The sequence below is a fragment of the Bos taurus genome, chromosome 22 (assembly GCF_002263795.3).
Source record: "Bos taurus isolate L1 Dominette 01449 registration number 42190680 breed Hereford chromosome 22, ARS-UCD2.0, whole genome shotgun sequence".
Classification (NCBI taxonomy): domain Eukaryota; kingdom Metazoa; phylum Chordata; class Mammalia; order Artiodactyla; family Bovidae; genus Bos; species Bos taurus.
In genome coordinates this window covers 922,671-945,594 of record NC_037349.1, presented here as the reverse complement: position 1 = coordinate 945,594, position 22,924 = coordinate 922,671, and the positions used below count along the sequence as shown (strand labels likewise).

General features: G+C 47.3%; 1 protein-coding gene across 1 annotated transcript in view; it reads left to right on the top strand.

Annotated features, from left to right (window-relative positions):
• EGFR (epidermal growth factor receptor) overlaps positions 1 to 22,924 on the top strand; it is a 217,481-nt gene that overhangs the window by 175,951 nt on the left and 18,606 nt on the right. Inside the window, exons 16-20 of the mRNA XM_002696890.6 lie at positions 2,321 to 2,359; positions 3,582 to 3,723; positions 4,517 to 4,639; positions 5,263 to 5,361; positions 10,746 to 10,931. Coding sequence (XP_002696936.2) covers positions 2,321 to 2,359; positions 3,582 to 3,723; positions 4,517 to 4,639; positions 5,263 to 5,361; positions 10,746 to 10,931 — 589 coding nt within the window. The remainder of the gene's footprint in view (positions 1 to 2,320; positions 2,360 to 3,581; positions 3,724 to 4,516; positions 4,640 to 5,262; positions 5,362 to 10,745; positions 10,932 to 22,924) is intronic.

Below are 22,924 nucleotides of genomic sequence, written 5' to 3'. Positions count from 1 at the left end.
CTTGCACTTCTCTTCTTTTCTAACTATTCTCTAAGGCCTCCTCAGGCAACCATTTTGCCTTGTTGCATTTCTTTTTCTTGGGGATGGTCTTGATCACTGCCTCCTGTGCGATGTCATGAACCTCTATCCATAAGTCTTCAGGCACTCTTGTCTATCAGATCTAATCCCTTGAATCTATTTGTCACTTCTACTGTAGCAATTTGATTTAGGTCATATCTGAATGGTCTAGTGGTTTTCCATACTTTCTTCAATTTAAGTCTGAATTTGGCAATAAGGAGCTCATGATCTGAGCCACAGTCAGCTCCCAGTCTTGTTTTTGCTGACTGTATAGAGCTTCTCCATCTCTGGCTGCAAAGAATATAATCAGTGTGATTTTGGTATTGACCTTCTGGTGATATCCATATATAAAGTCTAGTCTCATGTGTTCTTGGGAGAGTGCTTGCTATGACCAGTGTACTCTCTTGGCAAAACTGTGTTAACCGTTTCCCTGCTTCAGTTTTTACTCAAAGACCAAACTTGCCTGTTACTCCAGGTATCTCTTGACTTCTACGTTTGCATTCCAGTCCTCTATAATGAAGAGGGGATCTTTTTGGGGTGTTAGTTCTGGAAGGTCTTATAGGTATTCATAGAGCCATTCAGCTTCAACTTCTTCAGCATTACTGGTCGGGGCATAGACTTGGATTACAGTGATACTGAATGGTTTGCCTTGGAAATGAACAGAGATCATTCTGTCATTTTTGAGATTGCATCCAAGTACTGCATTTTGGACTCTCTTGTTGACTGGGAGGGCTACTCCATTTCTTCTAAGGGATTCTTTCTCACAGTAGTAGATATAATGGTCATCTGAGTTAAATTCACCCATTCCAGTCCATTTTAGTTCACTAATTCCTAAAATGTTGATGTTCGCTCTTGCCATCTCCTGTTTGACCACTTCCAATTTACCTTGAGTCATGGACTTGACATTCCAGGTTCCTACGTAATATTGCTCTTTACAGCATCAGACTTTACTTCCATTATCAGTCACATCCACAACTGGGTGTTTTTTGTTTTGTTTTGTTTTGCTTTGGCTCCGTCTCTTCATTTTTTCTGGTATTATTTCTCCACTTTTCTCCAGTAGCATAATGGGCACCTACCGACCTGGGGCGTTCATCCTTCAGTGTCATATCTTTTTGCCTTTTCATACTGTTCATCCATTAGCAGATTTTTTTTGTCTTTGACGATTATGGTTTTTGTAGGAGATAACAGATTATGAGAAAAGGAGAAGCCTGTGTCTGGTGTAGGGAGGAAAGTCTGTAAGCTTTTAGGGTCAAGACTACATTGTCTGACACCATGGAAAAGGGGTCTTAGACCCTCAAGACCAAGAGGAGTACAGTGCAGAGATGAGAGCCCTTTGAATGAGATAGAAAATGATGTGTACACCCGTGGAGAATTCATGTTGATGTATGGCAAAACCAATACAATATTGTAAAGTAATTAGCCTCCAATTAAAATAAATAAATTTAAAAAATAAAAGAAGAAAATGACTAGAACCATATGGCAGTGTACATCAAACAAGCACAAATCCTGTTCACACACCTGAACGGGGCTTCTTCATCTTTCCTCTGGCCAAGAATGTTAGTGTTCTCCATCAAACTGGAATATTCAATCTTGCTATTGAATATTCAGTCTTGCATTGACAAATATTGCTGTACTTCAAAACCAACTTATTCTGCCTTTTCATCCGTCATCCTATAATCAGAAGAGCAGATGGTGGTGCCCCCCCAGAATGGGAACCCAGCTGCTGAGGGGATGCGTTAAGACAAATGCTATCTATGCTTCGTGTATGACATCTTAGTTGTGTGGAAGAGGGTGAAGCCAGTTTCTGGCTTTCCGGGTCTGCCATCATCCCCATTTCCCTGCCCTGAGCTGCACATTGTTACTTGTCTGCCCCCACCTTAATCAGTGTGGCCCAGGAAATGGCTCCCAGGAGGGAGCCAAGATCCCTCCACCTCCTGCCCACATGGATGTTCTAGAGCCAGCTGTAAGGTATCTGAACCTCTGTCAAAAGTAAGACATGAAAACATTTCAATAACAAAGACCAGAGGCTGCCTACTCTGTTCAATCCCTATCACAAACTGGACACTCAAAACTACTTGCTGAGTGAATGAACAAATGAATAAATGCATGATAAACAAATGATTAAGCAATATTGAGACACATTGTGATTCTAATGGTCTAAGAGTAATTTGACACATGTCACCTTATGATTTAATAAAAACTCTCCAAGAAAAAATGATAAATAAAATGATTGAAATGTGTCTTTACCTTTCAATTCCTACAGCTGTGAAGGGCCAGGTCTCGAAGGCTGTCCACAGAAAGGGTAAGTGTGACACTTTATGTGTGATGACCTGACCAGAAACAACCAATAGTTCTGTGGGCAAGGGTAATGCTTTCTCACCTTTCCGACTCCCCTCTGCCCTGGCCTCTCTTCATGCTGCAGTCAGTATCTTAGCAATGAGGTTTTCCATCATATCACCACCCTGAAACCAGCCAATGACCTGTGTTATATTCATTCTTTCAATTTGTTCTTCTCTTTTCACCCACCCTTACTATCCATGGAACATATACTCTGTACAAAATTATTCCTTTTACCTTTCAATGGCCCCTTCAAAATAGTAAAAACCCATTAATTCAAACTACATTAACTAGGAGAATAGTATAACTCAAGACATGACTTTTTTATGTGCTAAAAAGAATGTGTTCTAAGTACTACTCACATAAAGTACATTTGACACTTAGGAGAAATTTGTAAGAATGCTGGCACATTTTTTGTGTGTAAATTGTGCTACTAATTATTCTTTGATATTCATTAACTGCCTGAAAATACAAAGTTTGCCAGAAGCTCAGATGGCACAGGTGCTTGAAAAGCAATAGCTTTATAAAGATTCTAAATTCAGAATCTACTCATTCAGACAGTTCTTTCCCCAGTGAGTTTTGGGTGTTTGCTCTCCCCTGGTGGGGGAAGGGGGTGGGGGTGGGGGGACGACTGCAGAATGACCTAACTTATCTATGACAACTCTGCTCTCTGTGTGGAAATCCTGTCCCTGCCTTACTCCTCCACACATTCATGCAGCATTTCACATGGTTCTCATCCCATGTTATAAGTTCAGGATCCCTCAAGCAGTCTCCACAGTTTTGAAAGGGTCCCTCCGTCCAGCCTGGCCAGCAGACATCACATGGGGAGGGTGTGCTTCTAACGAGTGGAGACACCCAGGGGAGACACACAAATTCGTGCGGAAAGCATGACTGACTCAGCTATTTTTCGAGTTATGTTCCCTTAATCAACAGACGACAACATACTCTTCATAGCGAGAAGTCCAAATGATACCCAGTTTAAAAATCCAAAAAGGTGGGGTGAGGAGGCTATTATACTGAAGAAAGTTGAAAACCTGCCCTGGGAATATTAATCTGCCTCTCTTTCTCCTTGACAAGCTGTGCACTATCGCACTGAGACAGTTCTAAATGATGTCACAGCATCCACACACATGGCAAATATAGGACATGCCAACATGACAAACCAACCCCCCTTGTGTGTCCGCCAGGCCCAAGATCCCGTCCATTGCCACGGGCATCGTGGGCGGCCTGCTGCTGGTGGTGGTGCTGGCCCTGAGCGTCGGCCTCTTCATGCGCAGGCGCCACATCGTGCGCAAGCGCACACTGCGCCGGCTGCTGCAGGAGCGTGAGGTGAGCTGGGCGACCACCAGGCGGTGTCTTACAGATGAGATTGCATGACTGAGCTTTATTGTAATGAAAAAGCCAGGAGAATCTCTGAATGTCCAGTTATAAGCAAGTCCGTATACACTTTGGTACTTGCATTCAGTGACATGCAGCTGTTTCCAGGGTAAGTCCTGCTGGCGGTTACCCAGCTGTGGTGCCCACCACCCGGCTTGTTCTGCTCAGTGGTCGGCTAGGGGGAAGCTGGTGCACAGAGGCCCGTGAGTTGCTGTGAGCACAGGAGGTGTCACTTTGTAAAATGCCACAGTTCCCACCAGTGACCAGTATTGTCTCTGACACCATGATTTCAGGAAAAGGTCTTCAGGTGGTATCTGTGACCATCCGTATGTCTCTCCAGAGACATACAGGGCCTGGGGGCCACAGCCCCCAGGAGGAGGGACCCATGGCAACTTCAGCAGCATGGCTCTGCAGGGCTCAGATGGGCTACCAAAATGACCATCACACAAGCTTGTCTTCCCCCCAAGCTTTCCTAGCCTGGTCACAGAAACAGAAATTGCACTTATTGCCCAGGAGCTGTTCTGTTCAAGGTCACATGCTTTGGAGGATGTGGGAGGTGTCAGTCCCGGTTCCTTATGTGTCTCTCACCAAGTTCCCTAGAACAGGTATCCCCATCTGGGGAGTGAGTGGGGCAAGCTCTCTGGGCCAGAGCGTGAGCGCGCCTCCTGCCACATGGAGTCAGGAGCTGCCACCCCATCCCTGGGCCATGTAGGCAGGCATCAGCTCTTCCCCTTGTCTCTCACAGCTCGTGGAGCCTCTGACGCCCAGCGGAGAAGCTCCCAACCAAGCTCTCTTGAGGATCCTAAAGGAAACAGAATTCAAGAAGGTCAAGGTGCTGGGCTCAGGAGCATTCGGCACCGTGTACAAGGTGAGCCTGAGGCGCCTAGACTCGAGTCTGGGGCCACTTCCTCTGCTGTGGTCCTTATCACAGTGCAGTGCTCTTTGTGTCACTGAGGGTTCAGGAAATTCCAGTATTTTTCCTAGGTTGTCTAGATGAAATTTTTTATAATCAGAGTGACAAGGAAGTGGTCCACTTGGGCACAGATGATTTCCTGGAGGACAGAGTGAGTTTTCAGAGGATGGGTGGCACAAGTCAATCTGAAAGAGTGTGGCCTGTCCCTGCAGGGCAGCATCCGAATAAAGCCCAACTCAAAACAGCTTCCTCTTCATTTATTTTTTCTATGCCCTCTTTGCTTAGTCTAATCACAGTTAGTCCTACACCCAGTATCTCAGAATTCTGTATACAATGACTCATACTGACTCTGTAACTTACATGAGCTGAAGGGTTTTATCTAACTACTCTGATTCCTGGGACACAACAGCTAAAGAGCTGCTGAGCTGTCATGACTCCCAGCCTGGGTGGCCTTGGGTGCAGAGCTGTGCTTCCTCACCCTTTGGGGTATGGCCACTAATGACACCCAGCCAGGCCAGGAGCCACATCTTACATGTGTGACGACTGCCAGCCAATGACTTCTCCTCTCTTTGTTATAGGGACTCTGGATCCCAGAAGGCGAGAAGGTTAAAATTCCTGTAGCTATCAAGGAATTAAGAGAAGCCACATCTCCAAAAGCCAACAAGGAAATTCTTGATGTGAGTTTCTGCTTTGTTCTCTAGCTATCTGCAGGCCTGGACATCAGAAGCTACCTTTTCTCGTGGTTGGCAGCACATTTCTGTGTTCTGGACTTTCTCATCACCACATTCTAAATGGTCACTTTTCACTTTTGCTGTATTTTTTCCTTCTGGCTACACAGTTGGTATAATTCTCCCTCATAGAGATGACTCGCTCTTCTGTTCTCTTAATGCCCCAAAAGAATGGGAACCTGTGGTCCCTGGGCATCCACTAGGGGCTGGTGGCTTCCCCCTGCCGTCTCAGTGATGCCTCTGGCTGGCCTGTGGTACTGTAGGTTGTTGTGTTCAGCATGCCTTGGGAAAGAAACAGAGACATGAGGCAGCCTGCTCAGGGTCACGAAGCTGGGTAGGTTTCCAGCGCCAGGTTACTTCTGATTTCTGAAATGAGTGTTCGTTTTCTTCCACCAAATATCTCATCTTTGAAATGGCTTTTTAAAGGTTCCTAGGATTAACAATATCATGCTCCATAAACTCTATAATCTGTTGCTCACCTTCTGTACTTTTTCTCAAAATAATTTAAATGTTTCCAGCATCTGCTGAGTGCTATTTTATGGAGTCTTTGAAATACTTCATAAGGTTATTATTGTTACATGCTTTTACTTTAGATTCTGCTGAACTTTTCCTGGCTTCCTTTGGACCTTCACTAGCCAATGAGGGCTCTGCATGGTCTTAGAAAGAGGCTGGAAGAAGGAGGAGCCAGCCTGGTGTTGGGCAGAACCTACTTCAGGCAGAAGCTCAGAAAGTTCTGAGGGATGCAGCCTTGCGGGCCCCAGCTAACAGCACTGCCACCACTCGCTATGGGTGGATGTGGGTTTTTCTTGCTCTTTTCCCAAAGCAGAGCCAGTAAAAGAAGAGGTGGAGGGGCTCAGCAGTGAGTTAGGAGAACAGTCAATGAAAAAGGAAAGTGACTGCCTTTACTGACTCAGAAATAGTTCATCTTGCAGCCAAGAAAGACAAAGGTCAAATGTAATATTTCCCCACTCATATCTAACCAACAGAATAATATGGTAAGCAAAACAAACAGGCCTTTTAAAAAATGTGTTCAGACACTGAGCTTCCCAAGAGGAAATCCTCTCCATCCGCATTTCTCTAGGCAGCCTTCCCTCCATTCGTTTTGCAGCAGGGAAGTCCCACTGCAGTATTTTCTTTGTGAAGGATGAATTATTAACACAGTGTAACAGGAAATCTCACACACTGTTGATATGCTTATCAAGCCAAGTTATCGTTCATTTTAGCAGTTTACAAATTAATGAGTCTGTTAATATAATGTCAGTTCCTATTTACGTAACCATAAGAAGTGTTACAAGCAAGCCATTTGTGAAGTCTCTTCACTTACAACCTCTAGCTCCTTTTCCTACACAGTTAAAAAGAAAATATTTTAGCAAAATTTGCTTCCTTATTTCACTTTTTGCTCATTCAAGACATTCTAATAACTGTCACAAAATGTGAATTTTGACAATATTCTCTGTGCAGAGTAAGGGCAATTTTGAAGATAGTAGCAATACTTTGAGAAAGAAGTAGTTCTGCTGAAAAGGACCCTCCAGAACCCCTAACCTGGAGGAAATCTGCTTTCATGGGGCAGGGGTAGGGTAGAAAATAGAGAAAGTGAAGACTTAGAAAAAGTGTTTAAAGCCCTTTTTGCCTCTTGCCCTGTCTCTGGGCTCCTCTCCTTCTCTCCCTCTGGCCCATTCCTGCTTTCTTCTTTCTGCTCTGACACCCACCCTGTGGCTGTTCTGGGAGAGGACAGCAGCCTGAGGCCTTGGTCTGCTTGTCCTGAAGCTCCGTCTGCCCCACAAACACAGAGCCACTCTCGTAGGCTGGGTGCTGCCATGGGGAGCCCCTAAGGAAAGGGAAAACTAAAGCAAAGGCAGTTTCAACAGTGAGTTAAAGGGCAAGTTAATCCTGTGACCAGGCTGCCCAGGGGGCTGAGTGTGGGCTTGGCTCACACGCACTTGTAAATGGCTCCAGCTTCCCCTGGTTTTACTTCCCTACCCAGGCCAGCACTGAAGTCCAGCACACATGCCCTCTACCCCGGGTGCACGGTGCCATCAGTGGTGGCTTAGGTACTGGGAAGCTTCAAAACTATTCTTAAAGCTGGGCATATGCCTCTCCTGAAGGAGTTTAATGTTTAGTGAAATCCCTTTTCCCCAGTCCTTAACATAAACTAGTTCGCAGATGAGGGAGACATGCAAGAAAGAAGGCCCAAACAATCGTTTCGACAGCTGGACAAAATAATAGATTTTCAAGGTCGACAAGCCTCAGAGGCTCTGCTGCCACATGACTCTGACCTCAGCCTTGGGAGCCTCTGAGCGTGGGTTCTGCCTGCCAGGCTCCAGATTGATCAGAGATGGTGAGGAATACCAAGCATTCTTGCTGTAGGTCACAGAGCACCTTTGAGATTCCAAGATAAACAGTTAAGAACAAATCTCACGTTAACTCGTGCACACACTGAACAGGACACGTGACTGGACAGCATCCCCGTTGAGCTCAGGCTTAGACGTGCAGAAGGGACACCCTAGCTCGGGTGCTGTACCAGATTTTAATAGGAGCTAGGACCTGGCAGGGCTCCAGGCTCTGTGTGGCCCGACACCCACACCCATGCTCCACTCCCTGAGCCCTGGGTCAGCTCCTCACGGCCCACAGCAGATGGGCTGCTCAGACTGCTCTGCTCTGCAGATTTTTCTCCCCTCTGAAGTGAGTACAACATGTTTCCAAATCTCAACCAGATCTTGAGAAAATAGAAACAGCCAGAGGATTACTTTGGTGTTATGGTTGTACAGTTTCCCAGACTCGGGAGAGAGATGTGATTTCTGCTTTTCTGGCAATCACATGGCCTAGTAATTTTCTCATAGACTTTCTAGTTTAAATTTAGGGTGGGCATAGAAACAGCATGCAGAAGAGATTCATATATGTGCTCTGTGTTATAAGGTCTAGGGCTTTCACTCAGCAAGTCTTCCCCGGTCTGTGGGGTTAATCAGTAGCAGGGAGGATGGCTGAGGGGCCCCGGAGGCCAGCGGCCTGGGGCGGGAAGACTCTAGTGGGCCCAGTCCTGACAAGAAGTGTGATCTTGGGCATGGTCCACTGGGTCTCAATTTCCTCTTCAGACGAATAGTTGCTTCAGGAGGAACCACTTGCCTGCATTCTCCAGTCCTAAATTTTTATCAGTTGTTGTTGTTGTTTAGTTCCTAAGTTGTGTCTGACTGTTTATGACCCCATGGACAGCAGCACAGCAGGCTTCCCTGCCCTTCACCGTCTCTCCACGTTGGCTCAAACTCCTGTCCACTGTGTCAGTGATCCCATCCAACCATCTCATCCTCTGTCGTCCCCTTCTCCTCCTGCCCTCAATCTTTCCCAGCATCAGGATCTTTTCCAATGAGTCAACTCTACACATCAGGTGGCCAAAGTATTGGAACTTCAGCATCAGTCCTTCCAATGAATATGCAGGGTTGATTTCCTTTAGGATTGACTGGTTGATCTCCTTGCAGTCCAAGGGACTCTCAAGAGTCTTCTCCAGCACCATAATTCGAAAGCATCAGTAGCTTTTTATCAGTAGCCCTCTGAAAAATGAAGAGCTGTCTGAATGTCCATAATATTAAATATCTACTCTGCTCTTTAACATTGTGATGCTGCATTTACAACCAGAGGAGAAGGGCTGCCTGCCCATGAAGGTGGGGTACCGCCCACTCAGGGTGCTTGTTCTAAAACAAGTAGCAGAGCTGCAGTGTCTCTTATTAGTGAACGCAACAGGGTCTCTGATTTGTGTGATTTCAGTGTCGTTCAGCTGTGATGTTTCTAAGGTATTTCTAGAGGTGTGTTGGGCAGCACGGAGGCACCACAGGGGAACAGGTGTTGGGGAGAGGGAGACACTAAACAAGTTCCCTCTCCCTGCAGCTCACACAGCACACCCACCGGGATGGGTCCAAGAATCAGCATTTCTGGCAATTTGGCCAGCAGCACTGAGCCTGCTGCCCTGAGCGAACAACTGCAAGAAGCCAGGAAAGTTTAGCTTAGATGGGAGTCAGAGGCCCTCAGAGGAGGGGTCAGCCAGGGAAAGCGGAGGTGGAGGGGCATTCCGGACAAAGCCCCTGCTGGGGGCGAGTATGGGAGAGCAGTGAGCGGGTGGAGCAGCAGGGCCTGTGGGAGGAGAGCCCAGGGAGGCGTGGGGGCCTCCCCGGAATGGTGAGGCCCGGGCAAGGTTACTGCAGACGCTGGTGTTTAGGACACTGAGGACATTTGTGTTTCGGACTCTGCGTTCGCCCCAGTCCCTCCACCCATCTGCTCTGTCCCCACTGTCCGCTCCTGAGGCACAGCTCCCGGCAGCCCCCTCAGGTGCCTTCGCCTCCCAGGCTGTGTTGGCTTCTGCACAGGAAACCCAGCCCCGACCACATCAGTGGGCAGAGCGGGAAAGGCACCTCTGAACTTTCTCCTGGAGACGAGGTGGTCCCTTTTGTGTCTGTATAAAAGGTCAGCATCCTTGTACTCTAAAGGGAAAGAGATTGAGTTTATTGGTAGAAATTTAGGATTCCCTAATTCTTAGACAAAAACGAGGCCCAGCTATGCACTTGGTTTAAATGAAGTCAGCTTCCTCCACCCAAGGATAGCAGAAGAGTTAAAATGAAATCCGTAGTCGTGAGTCTGTGTCAGGCCTCTGCCCTGGCCACCTCTGAGTCAGCAGGGGTAGGGTTGGGGGAAGTGGTTTTCCTTTCCCAAAACTGCGGCCAGCAACACAGACCACCTCTTAAGAGATGAATCCTGGGTCGCCCACAGCGTCTGCGATCACTGCAGGTATAACGTCCTCTCTCCGTTTCAGAGCCGGCACATGTACACAGAAAGGCCTTCTTTCTCCGCTGTGTGTGGTAGAGGTGCCTGTGGTCCCAGCAGTGTTAGCTGTCACCATCACCTCGATGCCCGTGGTGAGGGTTCCTTAGTCAACGGCCAGGTCATCATCAGGATGTGGGTTGCCACCCGCCCCAACAGTGTTTTAAACTGAGGCATCTTTGGCTCTGAGGCGGAGGTCCTCGTAATGACTCAGCATCACCCAAACTTGGGGACATCGGGTCTTGTTTTCACCCAGCACTTTGCCAGTGGCGAGCACTGCTGCGGTCTCTCTGTGGTGCCGAATGCCACCTGCAGTCAGAGGGTGCCTACGCCCACCAGATGTCTGGTCACTGCTTGGCCTCACGAGCCAGAGATCCTGTGTGAACATCCACTGCTCTAGATGTTTCATGTGCCCATTTCCACACTTAGACTCCAGTTGGGTTTTTAATCTAGGAAGGATCTGCCTGCTTGGTCCCGTAGCCACGGCAGGGAGCCACGCTGATGTGCCTTCTCCTCTTCTCCTGCAGGAGGCCTACGTGATGGCCAGTGTGGACAACCCCCATGTGTGCCGCCTCCTGGGCATCTGCCTGACCTCCACCGTGCAGCTCATCACACAGCTCATGCCCTTCGGCTGCCTGCTGGACTACGTCCGCGAGCACAAGGACAACGTCGGCTCCCAGTACCTGCTCAACTGGTGTGTGCAGATCGCAAAGGTAATGCGCTAAGAGCCAGCAGCCAGGGCCACAAAGCAGGCCCAGCAGCCACCTCTGCTTCTTGCTGTGCCTGCACCTCCTGGGCTGATGTGATCGTTAGAGGGAGCCCAAAGAACAGTGGCAAGGGGCAAAAAACAACCACCAGGAAGTCAACAATTACATTCTCCGTCCTAGGAGAGCAGAGAGTTTGTCAGGAGAGATGTGTGTGTGTGTGTGCGCGCGCGCGTGCGTGCGTGCATAGACACAGTGTAGACTTTATTTTGGATTAAGTTGAATTGATTGTCTTTGGCGTCAGATTAGTGCCTCCCACTCCACATTGAAAATCTAATTATTCAGCTACATTTGCACAGTTGGGTGCTCTCAGAATGGTTCATGTTAGTGTCTTATTTCCCTGGCATTCTTTTTGTTGAACACTATGGTAATTTGTAGCAGAGGATGAGGTATGGCTTTCACGCAGGCAGAACTGGTAACAAAACCAGCAAACCAGCCCATCTGAGGCTGTCAGGTTGACAGAGTGCTGGGTGGACAGGCAGGTGTTGGCTCTGATGTGTGGTGGCAGGAGGTCAGCAGATGCTGCTCCTGCTTCCTGAGGCCCCTCATATGTTCCGCTGTCAACAGGCTAGACTGAGGGAGGAGCCGGTGGGGCGGTGGGCAGACAGTGACCAGGTGGCTACACTGTGAGCTGAAGCCAGGAGCTGAGCGGCAGGTATTTAGCTGCTCATGTGGCCTCACAAAGACTTTCTTTCATCTCAGATCTCTCTTTCTTGATCACAGCACTGCATCAGTTATTTGCAACCCAACTTGCTAATTCTGTTTCTTCTAACAGTGGGTATACCTTTCACTCAGTTGAATGAATGGAATCTGTGGATGAATCCCGCCCCGAACCCCTCATCCCTGGAGAGCGGTTATTAGCTGGAAGAGACCAGGGAGGCAGGGAGCCCCTCGTCTCCCAGCCCTGTCAAGTCCTGGTTGCTCCTCTCACCCAGCGCAGCAGTGCAGCTCAGTCCTGTGGATTTACAGTTCTCCCAGAACTGGGGGGCTCCACCAGGCTGTCAGGCAGCAGGCTGCCTCCTGGGAAAACAGGCAGCAGCACGACACTCTTTTTCTGCTGCCACTGGGCTTACTGTCTCAGCCACAGCCCCGGAGGCTCCAGCACCCTAGGAGTGGGAGAGCGCCTTCTCAGACCCGCCCACCCCCCAGTGCTCCTGTCATTGTCACGGCCACAACCCTGGTTTCGGAACAGAGGGAACCACGCGGCCACGCTAAACAATGGTCCTGACGGAGCCTGTGCGCCTTAGTGCTGCGGTCTCATGAAGATGCAGTAATTTCTGTGTCTGACTGCGTTAGTTTCCTAGGGCTGCCACCAAAGATCGTGACAGACTTGGTGGCTTTCCACAGTGGAAACTTAATCTCTCACAGTTCTGGAGGTTGGAAGTCTAGAATCAAGGTGTTAGCAGGGCCATGGCCCCTCTGAAGGCTTTAGGGGAGAATCCTTCCTCCCTTCCCCAGCTCTGGTGGCTCCAAGCATCCCCGGCTTGTACCAGCATCACTCCCATCTCTGCCCACATCTTCACGTGGCCTCCTTCCCTGGGTCTGAGTCCAGATCACCCTCTCTCTTATAAGGTACCAGTTCAGTTCAGTTGCTCAGTCGTCTCCAACTCTTTGCGACCCCATGAACTGCAGCACGCCGGGCCTCCCTGTCCATCACCAACTCCCGGAGTTCACTCAAACTCATGTCCATCAAGTCGGTGATGCCATCCAGCCATCTCATCCTCTGTTGTCCCCTTCTCCTCCTGCCCCCAATCCCTCCCAGCATCAGAGTCTTTTCCAATGAGTCAACTCTTCGCATGAAGTGGCCAAAGTACTGGAGTTTCAGCTTTAGCATCATTCCTTCCAAAGAACACCCAGGACTGATCTCCTTTAGAATGGACTGGTTGGATCTCCTTGCAGTCCAAGGGACTCTCAAGAGTCTTCTCCAACATCACAGTTCAAAAGCATCAATTCTTCGGTGCTCAGCCTTCTTCACAGTCCAACTCTCACATCCATACATGACCACTGGAAAAACCATAGCCTTGACTAGATGAACCTTTGTTGGCAAAGTAATGTCTCTGCTTTTGAATATGCTATCTAGGTTTGTCATAACTTTCCTTCCAAGGAGTAAGCGCCTTTTAATTTCATGGCTGCAATCACCATCTGCAGTGATTTTGGAGCCCAAAAAAATAAAGTCTGACACTGTTTCCACTGGTTCCCCATCTATTTCCCATGAAGTGATGGGACTAGATGCCATGATCTTCGTTTTCTGAATGTTGAGCTTTAAGCCAACTTTTTCACTCTCCTCTTTCACTTTCATCAAGAGGCTTTTTAGTTCCTCTTCACTTTCTGCCGTAAGGGTGGTGTCATCTGCATGTCTGAGGTTATTGATATTTCTCCCGGCAATCTTGATTCCAGCTTGTGTTTCTTCCAGCCCAGCATTTCTCATGATGTACTCTGCATAGAAGTTATATAAGCAGGGTGACAATACACAGCCTTGATGAACTCCTTTTCCTATTTGGAACCAGTCTGTTGTTCCATGTCCAGTTCTAACTGTTGCTTCCTGACCTGCATATAGGTTTCTCAAGAGGCAGGTCAGGTGGTCTGGGATTCATCTCTTTCAGAATTTTCCACAGTTTATTGTGATCCACAGTTCATTGTGGATCACAATAAACTGTCAAAGGCTTTGGCATAGTAAAAGGTGCCAGTCATTCCTAAATCCAGGATGATTTCGTCTCAAGATCTTTTAATTAGATCTGCAAAACCCTGTGTCTGAGCTCACATTCTGGGTTTCTGGGTAGATGTGAAATTTTGGAGACACTGTTCAGCCCAGTGTCTTATGTCGGGGAGGAGGTCATTAGCCTGCCATAGGTTTCACTAAACATAAAGTCTTTCCTGGAGGTCTATTCATGTCCTGACCTCTAATCTCAGAAATTCTTCCTTAGTCTCCTCCCTGATAATCTGAGGCAGGAGAATTGCCAAAGTTATCCCCCTCCACTCCAGGCAGCCTCTGCTGCTACTGCTGCTAAGTCACTTCAGTCTTGTCCAACTCTGTGCGACCCCATGGACTGCAGCCCACCAGGCTCCTCTGTCCATGGGATTTTCCAGGCAAGAGTACTGGAGTGGGGTGCCATTGCCTTCTCCGCCAGGCAGTCTCTAGTACCTTGCTTAACTTGCTTTCCTTTTTTTTAACCCCTTTTGCTTCCTGGGAAGATCTGGCTTATATACTTGTTTACTTGACACTGGGAGGGAGGTGAGCTGTTAGTCGTACCCTGACTGCTGCCCACATGGGACCAGGCGTCCAGAATGCGGCACAGCCAAGCTGTCTGCTCCTGCCTGAAGGGTGAGCACAGCTCACCAGGTGCCCATATGTTTAGCATTCTAATTATCTTGTGTCAATTTGCAGCTCCACAAAAGTGAATTTTTATGTGAGGGGACACACAGCCTTGGCAAGTTCTGCCCAGTTACAGAACTGGGCATGTAACTCTGGGGGATTCACAGCTCCGTTTTGGCTTTTACTAGGCGAGTTGTCTCAGTGGTAAAGAATCCACCTGCCAGTGCAGGAGACATAAGAGACATTGGTTCAATCCCTGGGTCAGGAAGATTCCCCTGGAAGAGGAAATGGCAACCCACTCCAGTATTCTTGCTTGAAGAATCCCATGAACAGAAGAGCCTGGCAGGCTATGATCCATCAGGTCACAAGGAGTTGAACACAACCTGGGGACGGAGCAGGCGAGTTGTCTCCGAGGTTGAGCTGAGACAGAGAAGACAGTCCACAGAGCCCCTGTGAAGCGCCCACTCAAGCCCCAGGATGCATCCCATGCTCACTCCTCTGGTTTTTGCCCACACTTTGACTGATTTAGGTTAGTGACTGAAATCTCAGCTGAAACATCATCATATTCTAGTTCTGTATCTACTCTCTTTCCTTAGAGCAGCATCTCCTGGTTTTGTTCTTTTCTTATTCTTGAGGTTTTCCCCTTCTTTCTTTGGCAACCCCACATTCAGATCTGCTTGCCCACAGAGACTGTATAGATGGAAGCATGTTTGACCCCAAAATCAGTCTTCTACAGCATGAGGAAAAGCAAACACCTGACCATGGCAGTGCCCACCGCAGGACAAACTCAGCTCTGGCCCGACCCCGGTCAGCCCTGAGTTTCCAAGGTTCTGGAGTTGAGTCCCCAGGGCCTGAAAGTTTTCCAGTATAGTGCTCTATATAATATTATTCAGAATTTCACTTTGTTATTTAAATCCACTGCTCTGCCTGTTGTACTCTGTTTAAGATCATTTTCCTCTGAAGTCCGTTCACGTTGCAGCTATCATTAACTTTTGTCTCTATGGCGCTGCTTTCTGTTTCAGCAGAGAAACCTCACTGTTGTGCTTGCACAGCTGTATCAGTGCAGCATCTATCCTGCCAGGATAGGAAAGCAATGGTCTCCTCACTTGTAAGGAGAGAAATTTGCTGTTGGGTTAGGTACTATTCACCTTTAGTATTAAACAGTTTTCTTTGTAAAACTTAGAAATGAAACTACCCAGAAAGACTTAGTGGCTGACCAGAAACTAAACTTGCTGGCATTTTTGAAGTGGGATTTATTGACTTATAAATGTCCTCACTGATTCACAAAGGCCCAGGCTCTCTTGGGAAGTTTTCCAAACGTTGCTGACAAGTCAGACACTATTACACAGGTTCATTGTCCTCACTAAACTGGTAGGAAGACAAGTAAAATTATATCACCCAGGCACAAGGAGAAAGAAAAGAAGCAGAGGTGGCCTGGGGGGATTCTTATTGGGGTTTGGAGACCAGAGGTGCCCTTCCATACAGGGGTAGAGTGGATTCTAGACTCAGGTCTCAGAAGGCTGTGGTCCCATCATCTGCTCCGTGATCCCCCCTTCCTAAGTTCCCAGCTCATGAAGGTACACAGAGCTCTCACTCACGGGAAGTAACTTAGGTGCTTCAGAAAGTGTGTCCATTCTTTCTGGCTACTTAAACTAGCTGGTAAATTCCAAAATAATTAGATGGGATGATAATGTCATAAAATCCTAGAATCCAAAAGATGTGCTGGACTTTAATTTAGAGAACACTGCTGCCGTGCCAGGCTGTTCCTTGGAGCATCACAGAACGCATACTGCAAATCCTATGTAAATCAGCTCCCCAGGCTGATTCATTTAACATTTTCTCCAGCCTTTGGGACACAGAGCTTTCTTTCACCTAACCTGGATTATGATCTCACAGAAGTTAGTTTTCAGAGAGATAAGTTTCAGATCTTGACCAGGCCCCAATGAGATTTGAAGGCAGCTCTTGGGGAAGGGGGATCCAGGGGAGAGGCTGTCAGAAAGAAACTGACCACAACTCCGTAAGCACCAGACTACGCCTAGTGTATTCTATAAGATGAGACTTGATAAGGATGAACTTCAAAAGGCATTCCATTCAAAGGACCCATTTCTTAAGCACACCGGACACTTAGTTCGGTCTCAGTTCATTTGAAAATGCCCCAGGTATTTTCACTGTTCACACATTTATAGGAGTTCTTAGGTCGTGTGAACAGCTAAGAGAAGACCCATCCAGGTTAGGGGAGGAAGGTGGTCCTGCCTCTAACGGGAGTGAATGAAAATCATGCTGGCAAAGGAGTGGTCATCCGTCACCCTCGCTCGGCCTTCATGTGGGAGATGCTGACCATCCCGAGCAGCTCCCGTGCACAGCCTCCTGTCCCGGCCCAGGGGGCTCTGACCTTTGCACCTAGGTCTGCTCCCCTTCCCCACACCACCCAGGTTTCCTGTTCTCCAGATCAGCACTCCTAAAGGTGAGGTTCCAGGCAGCCCCAGCCCCGCTGACTGACTGTGCAGCTTAAGGGTGGTGACCAGAGAAGACTCCTCCTAAGAGCTGATTCACCTGCAAAGCACACACCTGCATAGCACCCCGAGGCACCAAACCACAGACAGGACAGAGACAAACACACATCCAGTCATAGATATTTTTAGTTATTTGGATTTTCTTTTTCATTCTTACATTGTTCCATAAAAGATTACAGTTGAACTTAACCTAAATGATCACTTTACATTATGTCCTTATAAAGCCAAAAGTTGCTGTACGATTAAAGCATATTCATCAGCTCTTAGACATTTCATTTAGTTATTTCTTGAGCATTTATCTGTCAGTGTCCAGTATCATGTGAAATATATATATAATTAAGACAAAATTTCTTATCTCCCCAAACTTATGAACAGGTAAGGAAAACAGATCCATAGAGAGCTAATAGTACAGGAAGAAATGAGGGGGTCAGATCAGGAGAGGTGGGGACCAGACTCCCAGAGGCTGCTCTACAAGCCACATGGGGACCAGCAAGGTGGGCTCAGCCTGCCAGTCAGGCGCCCGGTGTGGGGACGGCAGTGGTGAGGCAGGTGCCCCACACCCTCTGGAGTCCTGGACGTGGCTCGGTTCCGTTGATGGGAGTGAGAGCCAGGCCCTGTCCTGGGAGTTGTCTGAGGGAGCAGTGGGCAGTGATGGAGAGACGCTGAGGGCTGCTGAGGAATGAGGGGCAGGACAGGAGGGGAGGGAATACCACCCAGGGACCTTCAACCCCAACATCGTCATGAAAGCCAAGGCCACCATGCAGGTATTGGGGGCCATGGCAGCAGCCTAATTCAAGGTCATGTCAAAAAGGGTGGAGTAGAGAGGATGGATTTGACATCCAGGAGGAAATGATGACAATCACAGCAGTGACGGACCATTCTACTGGGTGCTGTCCTACGTGCTCCATAGGGATTAACTCATTTAATCCTCTGAGTAGCCTGTCTTACATGTGGAGAGAGTGAGGTAAGGGTGTTTAAGTAACGTGCCAAGGTCTCAAGTATATAAGCAGCAAAACTAAGATTTGATCCCAGGCATCCTTGCTCCCACATCTGTGCTTTTCCCCAGCCCTTGATGTCACAGATCAGAGTGGTGCCCCCAGACCAGTGAGCCTAGCAGGTCTCCTGTCCCCGCCCAGCAGAAGCTTGGTGTCTGGAACAGGACAGTCTGACACTTGCCTGCCTCTCCTGAGGGCAGGGCTCAGTGGTGTGGAGGCTGTGCTTCATTGAACTCTACCAGAGCCTTCTGCCTGCCCTCCACTTCCTATTTATGCCGTCTCCATAGTCCCCAGGTCACATCCCCCCTCTTTCCCACACGGTGGTTAAAAAATCTGCTAGAAACGCAGCTCAGGTCTGCCTCTCCCTCTGGGCTCCTACTGAGAGCTCCAGGATGCTACAGTGCCTGGGAAAGCCGTCTGTGAATGTCAGACCCAACCCGGGCCTTCTTCTGTGAGTGTTGTGCCAGGAACATCTTCACATCCCTCATGGAGTGTCCACAGGTCTGTGCCTTCAGGTCCCAGCCTGAAGGGGGCACTTCAGATCCCCTTTTAACCTCATGGTTGCAACATCCACCTTTGCTGTCCTATGTTAACTGACAAAATAAATATATTCCCTTAAACTGAAGTGAGAATCTCGGAGAAGAACCAGGGAAATGCATTTCCAAGAGGCCCCACGGGGCTTAAACACTGGTGTTGCTTCCTGCGGTTCTGTTTGGATTCTGAGAGTTCACGAGCAGTGTCAGGGCTCTTATCTTTGGTGCTGGTTAAAATCTTAACTGTGTGGGGCACTGAGATGGCCTTTCAAGCCCTCTGTGTTATGTGGGACAGAAACTGAGGAATAGAGTTTCATGTAAGTTCAAAGGAGCCTAATCTTATCCTGTAATTAGCTCTGACTTTTAAATCCCTCTGGCTGATTGGCTGTCTGCTCCAGAACACATAAACTGCTTTCTTCTCCCCTTTCCCAAGCCTTCTCTGAGAAAACATTGCTCTGGTCCTTTAAAGATCTCAGGAGTAGGAGGAGGGGTAGGGTGGAGGTGCCTTTCATTGTTACATTTACACAGCAGCAGATAAGAGTAGAGACCCCACAAGAGACTGGCCCAGACTTGCCCATGAGTGTCCAGGAGTCTCTGGTAGAGGCATGGGTTGGCGGTGGCCTGCTACAGGGTCGGGAACACTGAGTGCTGCAGTTCATGCACAGGGCCTTTTGAAGGAGGTCGCCTTATCTTCATTACCTCCACCATAGTTTGGTCTCAGGTCAAACAACAGGGAGGGAACACAGCCCCACCCATCAACAGGAAATTGGATTAAAGATTTACTGAGCATGGCCCCGCCCATCAGAACAAGACCCAGTTTCCCTCACAGTCAGTCTCTCCCATCAGGAAGCTTCCATAAGCCTCTTATCCTTGTCCATTAGAGGGCAGACAGAATGAAAACCACAATCACAGAAAACTAATCAAAGTGATCACATGGACCACAGCCTTGTCTAACTCAATGAAACTATGAGCCATGCCATGAAGGATCACTCAAGACAGGCGGGTCATGGTAGAGTTCTGACAAAACGTGGTCCACTGGAGAAGGGAATGGCAAACCACTTCAGTATTCTTGCCTTGAGAACCCCATGAACAGTATGGAAAGGCAAAAAGATATGACACTGAAAGAACTCCCCAGATTGGTAGGTGCCCAATATGCTACTGGAGAAGAGTGGAGAAATAACCCCAGAAACAATGAAGAGACGGAGCCAAAGCAAAGACAACACCCAGTTGTGGATGATGTAACTGGGGATAGAAGAAAAGTCCCATGCTATAAAGAACAATATTGCCTAGGAACCTGGAATGTTAGGTACATGAATCAAGACAAATTGGAAAAGGTCAAATAGGAGATGGTAAGAGCGAACATCAAGATTTTAGGAATCAGTGAACTAAAATGGACTGGAATGGGTGAATTTAACTCAGATGACCTTTATATCTACTACTGTAGGTAAGAATCCCTTAGAAGAAATGGAGTAGCCCTCCCAGTCAACAAAAGAGTCCAAAATGCAGTACTTGGGTATAATCTCAAAAATGACAGAATGATCTCTGTTCGTTTCCAAGGCAAACCATTCAGTATCACAGTAATCCAAGTCTATGGCCCAACGAGTAATGCTGAAGAAGCTGAAGTTGAATGGCTCTATGAACACCTACAAGAACTTCTAGAACTAACACCCAAAAAAGATGTCCTCTTCATTACATGAAACTGGAATGCAAAAACAGGAAGTCAAGAGATACCTGGAGTAAAAGGCAAATTTGGCCTTAGAGTACAAAATGAAGCAGGTCAAAGGCTAACAGAGTTTTGCCAAGAAAATGCACTGCTCATAGCAAACACCTTCTTCCAACAACACAAGAGAAGACTCTACACATGGACATCACCAGATGGTCATACCAAAATCAGACTGATTTTATTCTTTGCAGCCAAAGATGGAGAAGCTCTATACAGTCAGCAAAAACAAGACCAGGAGCTGACTGTGGCTCAGATCATGAACTCCTTATTGCCAAATTCAGACTTAAATTGAAGAAAGGAGGGAAAACCACTGGACCATTCAGGTATGACCTAAATCAAATCCCTTACGATTATACAGTGGAAGGGACAAATACATTCCAGGAATTAGATGTGATAGACAGAGTGCCTGAAGAACTATGGACAGAGGTTTGTGACATTGTACAGGAGGCAGTGACCAAGACCATCCCCCCAGGAAAAAGAAATGCAACAAGGCAAATGGTTGTCTGAGGAGGCCTTACAAATAGCTGAGAAAAGAAGAGATGCTAAAGGCAAAGAAGAAAAGGAAAGACATAAACATTTGAATGCAGAGTTCCAAAGAATAGCAAGGAGAGATAAGAAAGCCTCCCTCAGAGATTAGTGCAAAGAAATTGAGGAAAACAATAGAAGGGGAAAGACTAGAGATCTTCTCAAGAAAATTAGTGATACCAAGGAAACATTTCATGCAATTATGGGCACAATAAAGGACAGAAATGATATGGACCTAACAGAAGCAGAAGATATTAAAAAGAGTGGCAAAAATATACAGAAGAACTGCACAAAAAAAGATCTTCATGACCCAGATAACCATAACAGGGTGATCATGCACCTAGAGCCAGCCATCCTGGAATGCAAAGTCAAGTGGGCCTTAGGAAGCATCACTATGAACAAAGCTAGTGGAGGTGATGGGATTTCAGCTCATCTATTTCAAATTCTAAAAGATGATGCTGTTAAAGTGCTTCACTCAATATGCCAGCAAATCTGGAAAACTCAGCAGTGGCCACAGGACTGGCAAAGGTCAGTTTTCATCACAATCCCACAGAAAGGCAATGCCAAAGAATGTTCTAACTATTGCACAATTGCACTCATCTCACACGCTAGCAAAGTAATGCTCAAAATTCTCCAAGCCAGGCTTCAACAGTACATGAACTTCCAGATGGAAGTTCAAGATGTTCAAGATGTTCAAGCTGGGTTTAGAAAAGGCCAAAGAACCGGAGATCAAATTGCCAACATCCATTGGGTCATTGAAAAAGCAAGTGAATTCAGAAAAATATCTACTTCTGCTTTATTGACTGCGCCAAAACTTTTGACTGTGTGGATCACAGCGAACTGTGGAAAATTCTTCAAGAGATGGGAATACCAGACAACCTCACCTACCTCTTGAGAAATCTGTATGCAGGTCAAGAAACAACAGTTAGAACCAGACTGGAACAATAGACTAGTTCCAAATCGGGAAAGGAATATGTCAAGGCTGTATATTGTCACTTTGTTTATTTAACTAATATGCAGAGTACATCATGTGAAATGCCAGGCTGGATGAAGTACAAGCTAGAATCAAGATTTCCAGGGGAAATATCAAAAACCTCAGATACACAGATGACACCACCCTTATGGCAGAAAGCGAAGAAGAACTAAAGAGCCTCTTGATGAAAGGGAAAGAGGAGAGCAAAAAAGCTGGCTTCAGACTCAACATTCAAAAGACTAAGATCATGGCATCCAGTCCCATCACTTCATGGCAGATAGATGGGGAAACAATGGAAACAGTGAAAAATTTTATTTTGGGGGGCTCCAAAATCACTGCAAATGGTGACTGCAGCCATGAAATTAAAAGTCACTTGCTCCTTGGAAGAAAAGCTCTGACCAATCTAGACAGCGTATTAAAAAGCAGAGACATTACTTTGCCAACAAAGGTCCATCTAGTCAAAGCCATGGTTTTTCCAGTGGTCATGTACGGATGTGAGAGTTGGACTGTAAAGAAAACAGAGCAGCGAAGAATTGATGCTTTTGAACTGTGGTGTTGGAGAAGACTCGAGAGTCCTTTGGACTGAGATGACATCCAACTAGTCCATCTTAAAGGAAATCAGTCCTGAATATTCAATGGAAGGACTGATGCTGAAGCTGAAACTCCACTATTTTGGCCACCTGATAGGACCAGCTGACTCATTAAAAAGACCCTCATGCTGGGAAAGATTGAAGGCAGGAGGAGAAGGGGATGATAGAGGATGAGATGGTTGGATGGCATCATCAACTTGATGGACATGAGTTTGAGCAAGCTCCAGGAGTTGGTGATGGACAGAAAAGCCTGGCGTGCTGCAATACATGGGGTCACAAAGATTTGGACACAACTGAGAGAGCGAACTGAACCAAATGCTGGGGTATTGGGATATTTTCTGGTATCTGGGCATCTGGCATTTGGCAGTCTCTGTGGTAGCAGCCAAGTTTCACTTGGAGACCCCAGCATGAAATTATGGACACAGTCCCAATGGTGGCCTCAGAGCACTTGGTTTGTGTAGCAGCAGCTCAGCCTCGGGACCTGGGTCAGCTCTCAGGGCAGTTGTGTGGGTGCTGGGTCTGCCAGTACCTGGAGAGGTTTCTTTACAGGTGAGTTTGCCATGCCTGACTTGGAATTGTCAGTTGCCATGATCACTCATTCATATCCTCATTCTTCTTCAACAAGCTGTTATTTTGTTTGTTTCATTTTTTTTTAACTTTACAATATTATATTGGTTTTGCCATATATCAACATGAATCCGCCACAGGTATACACATGTTCCCCATCCTGAACCCTCCTCCCTCCCCGTACCATCCCTCTGCGTCATCCCAGTGCAT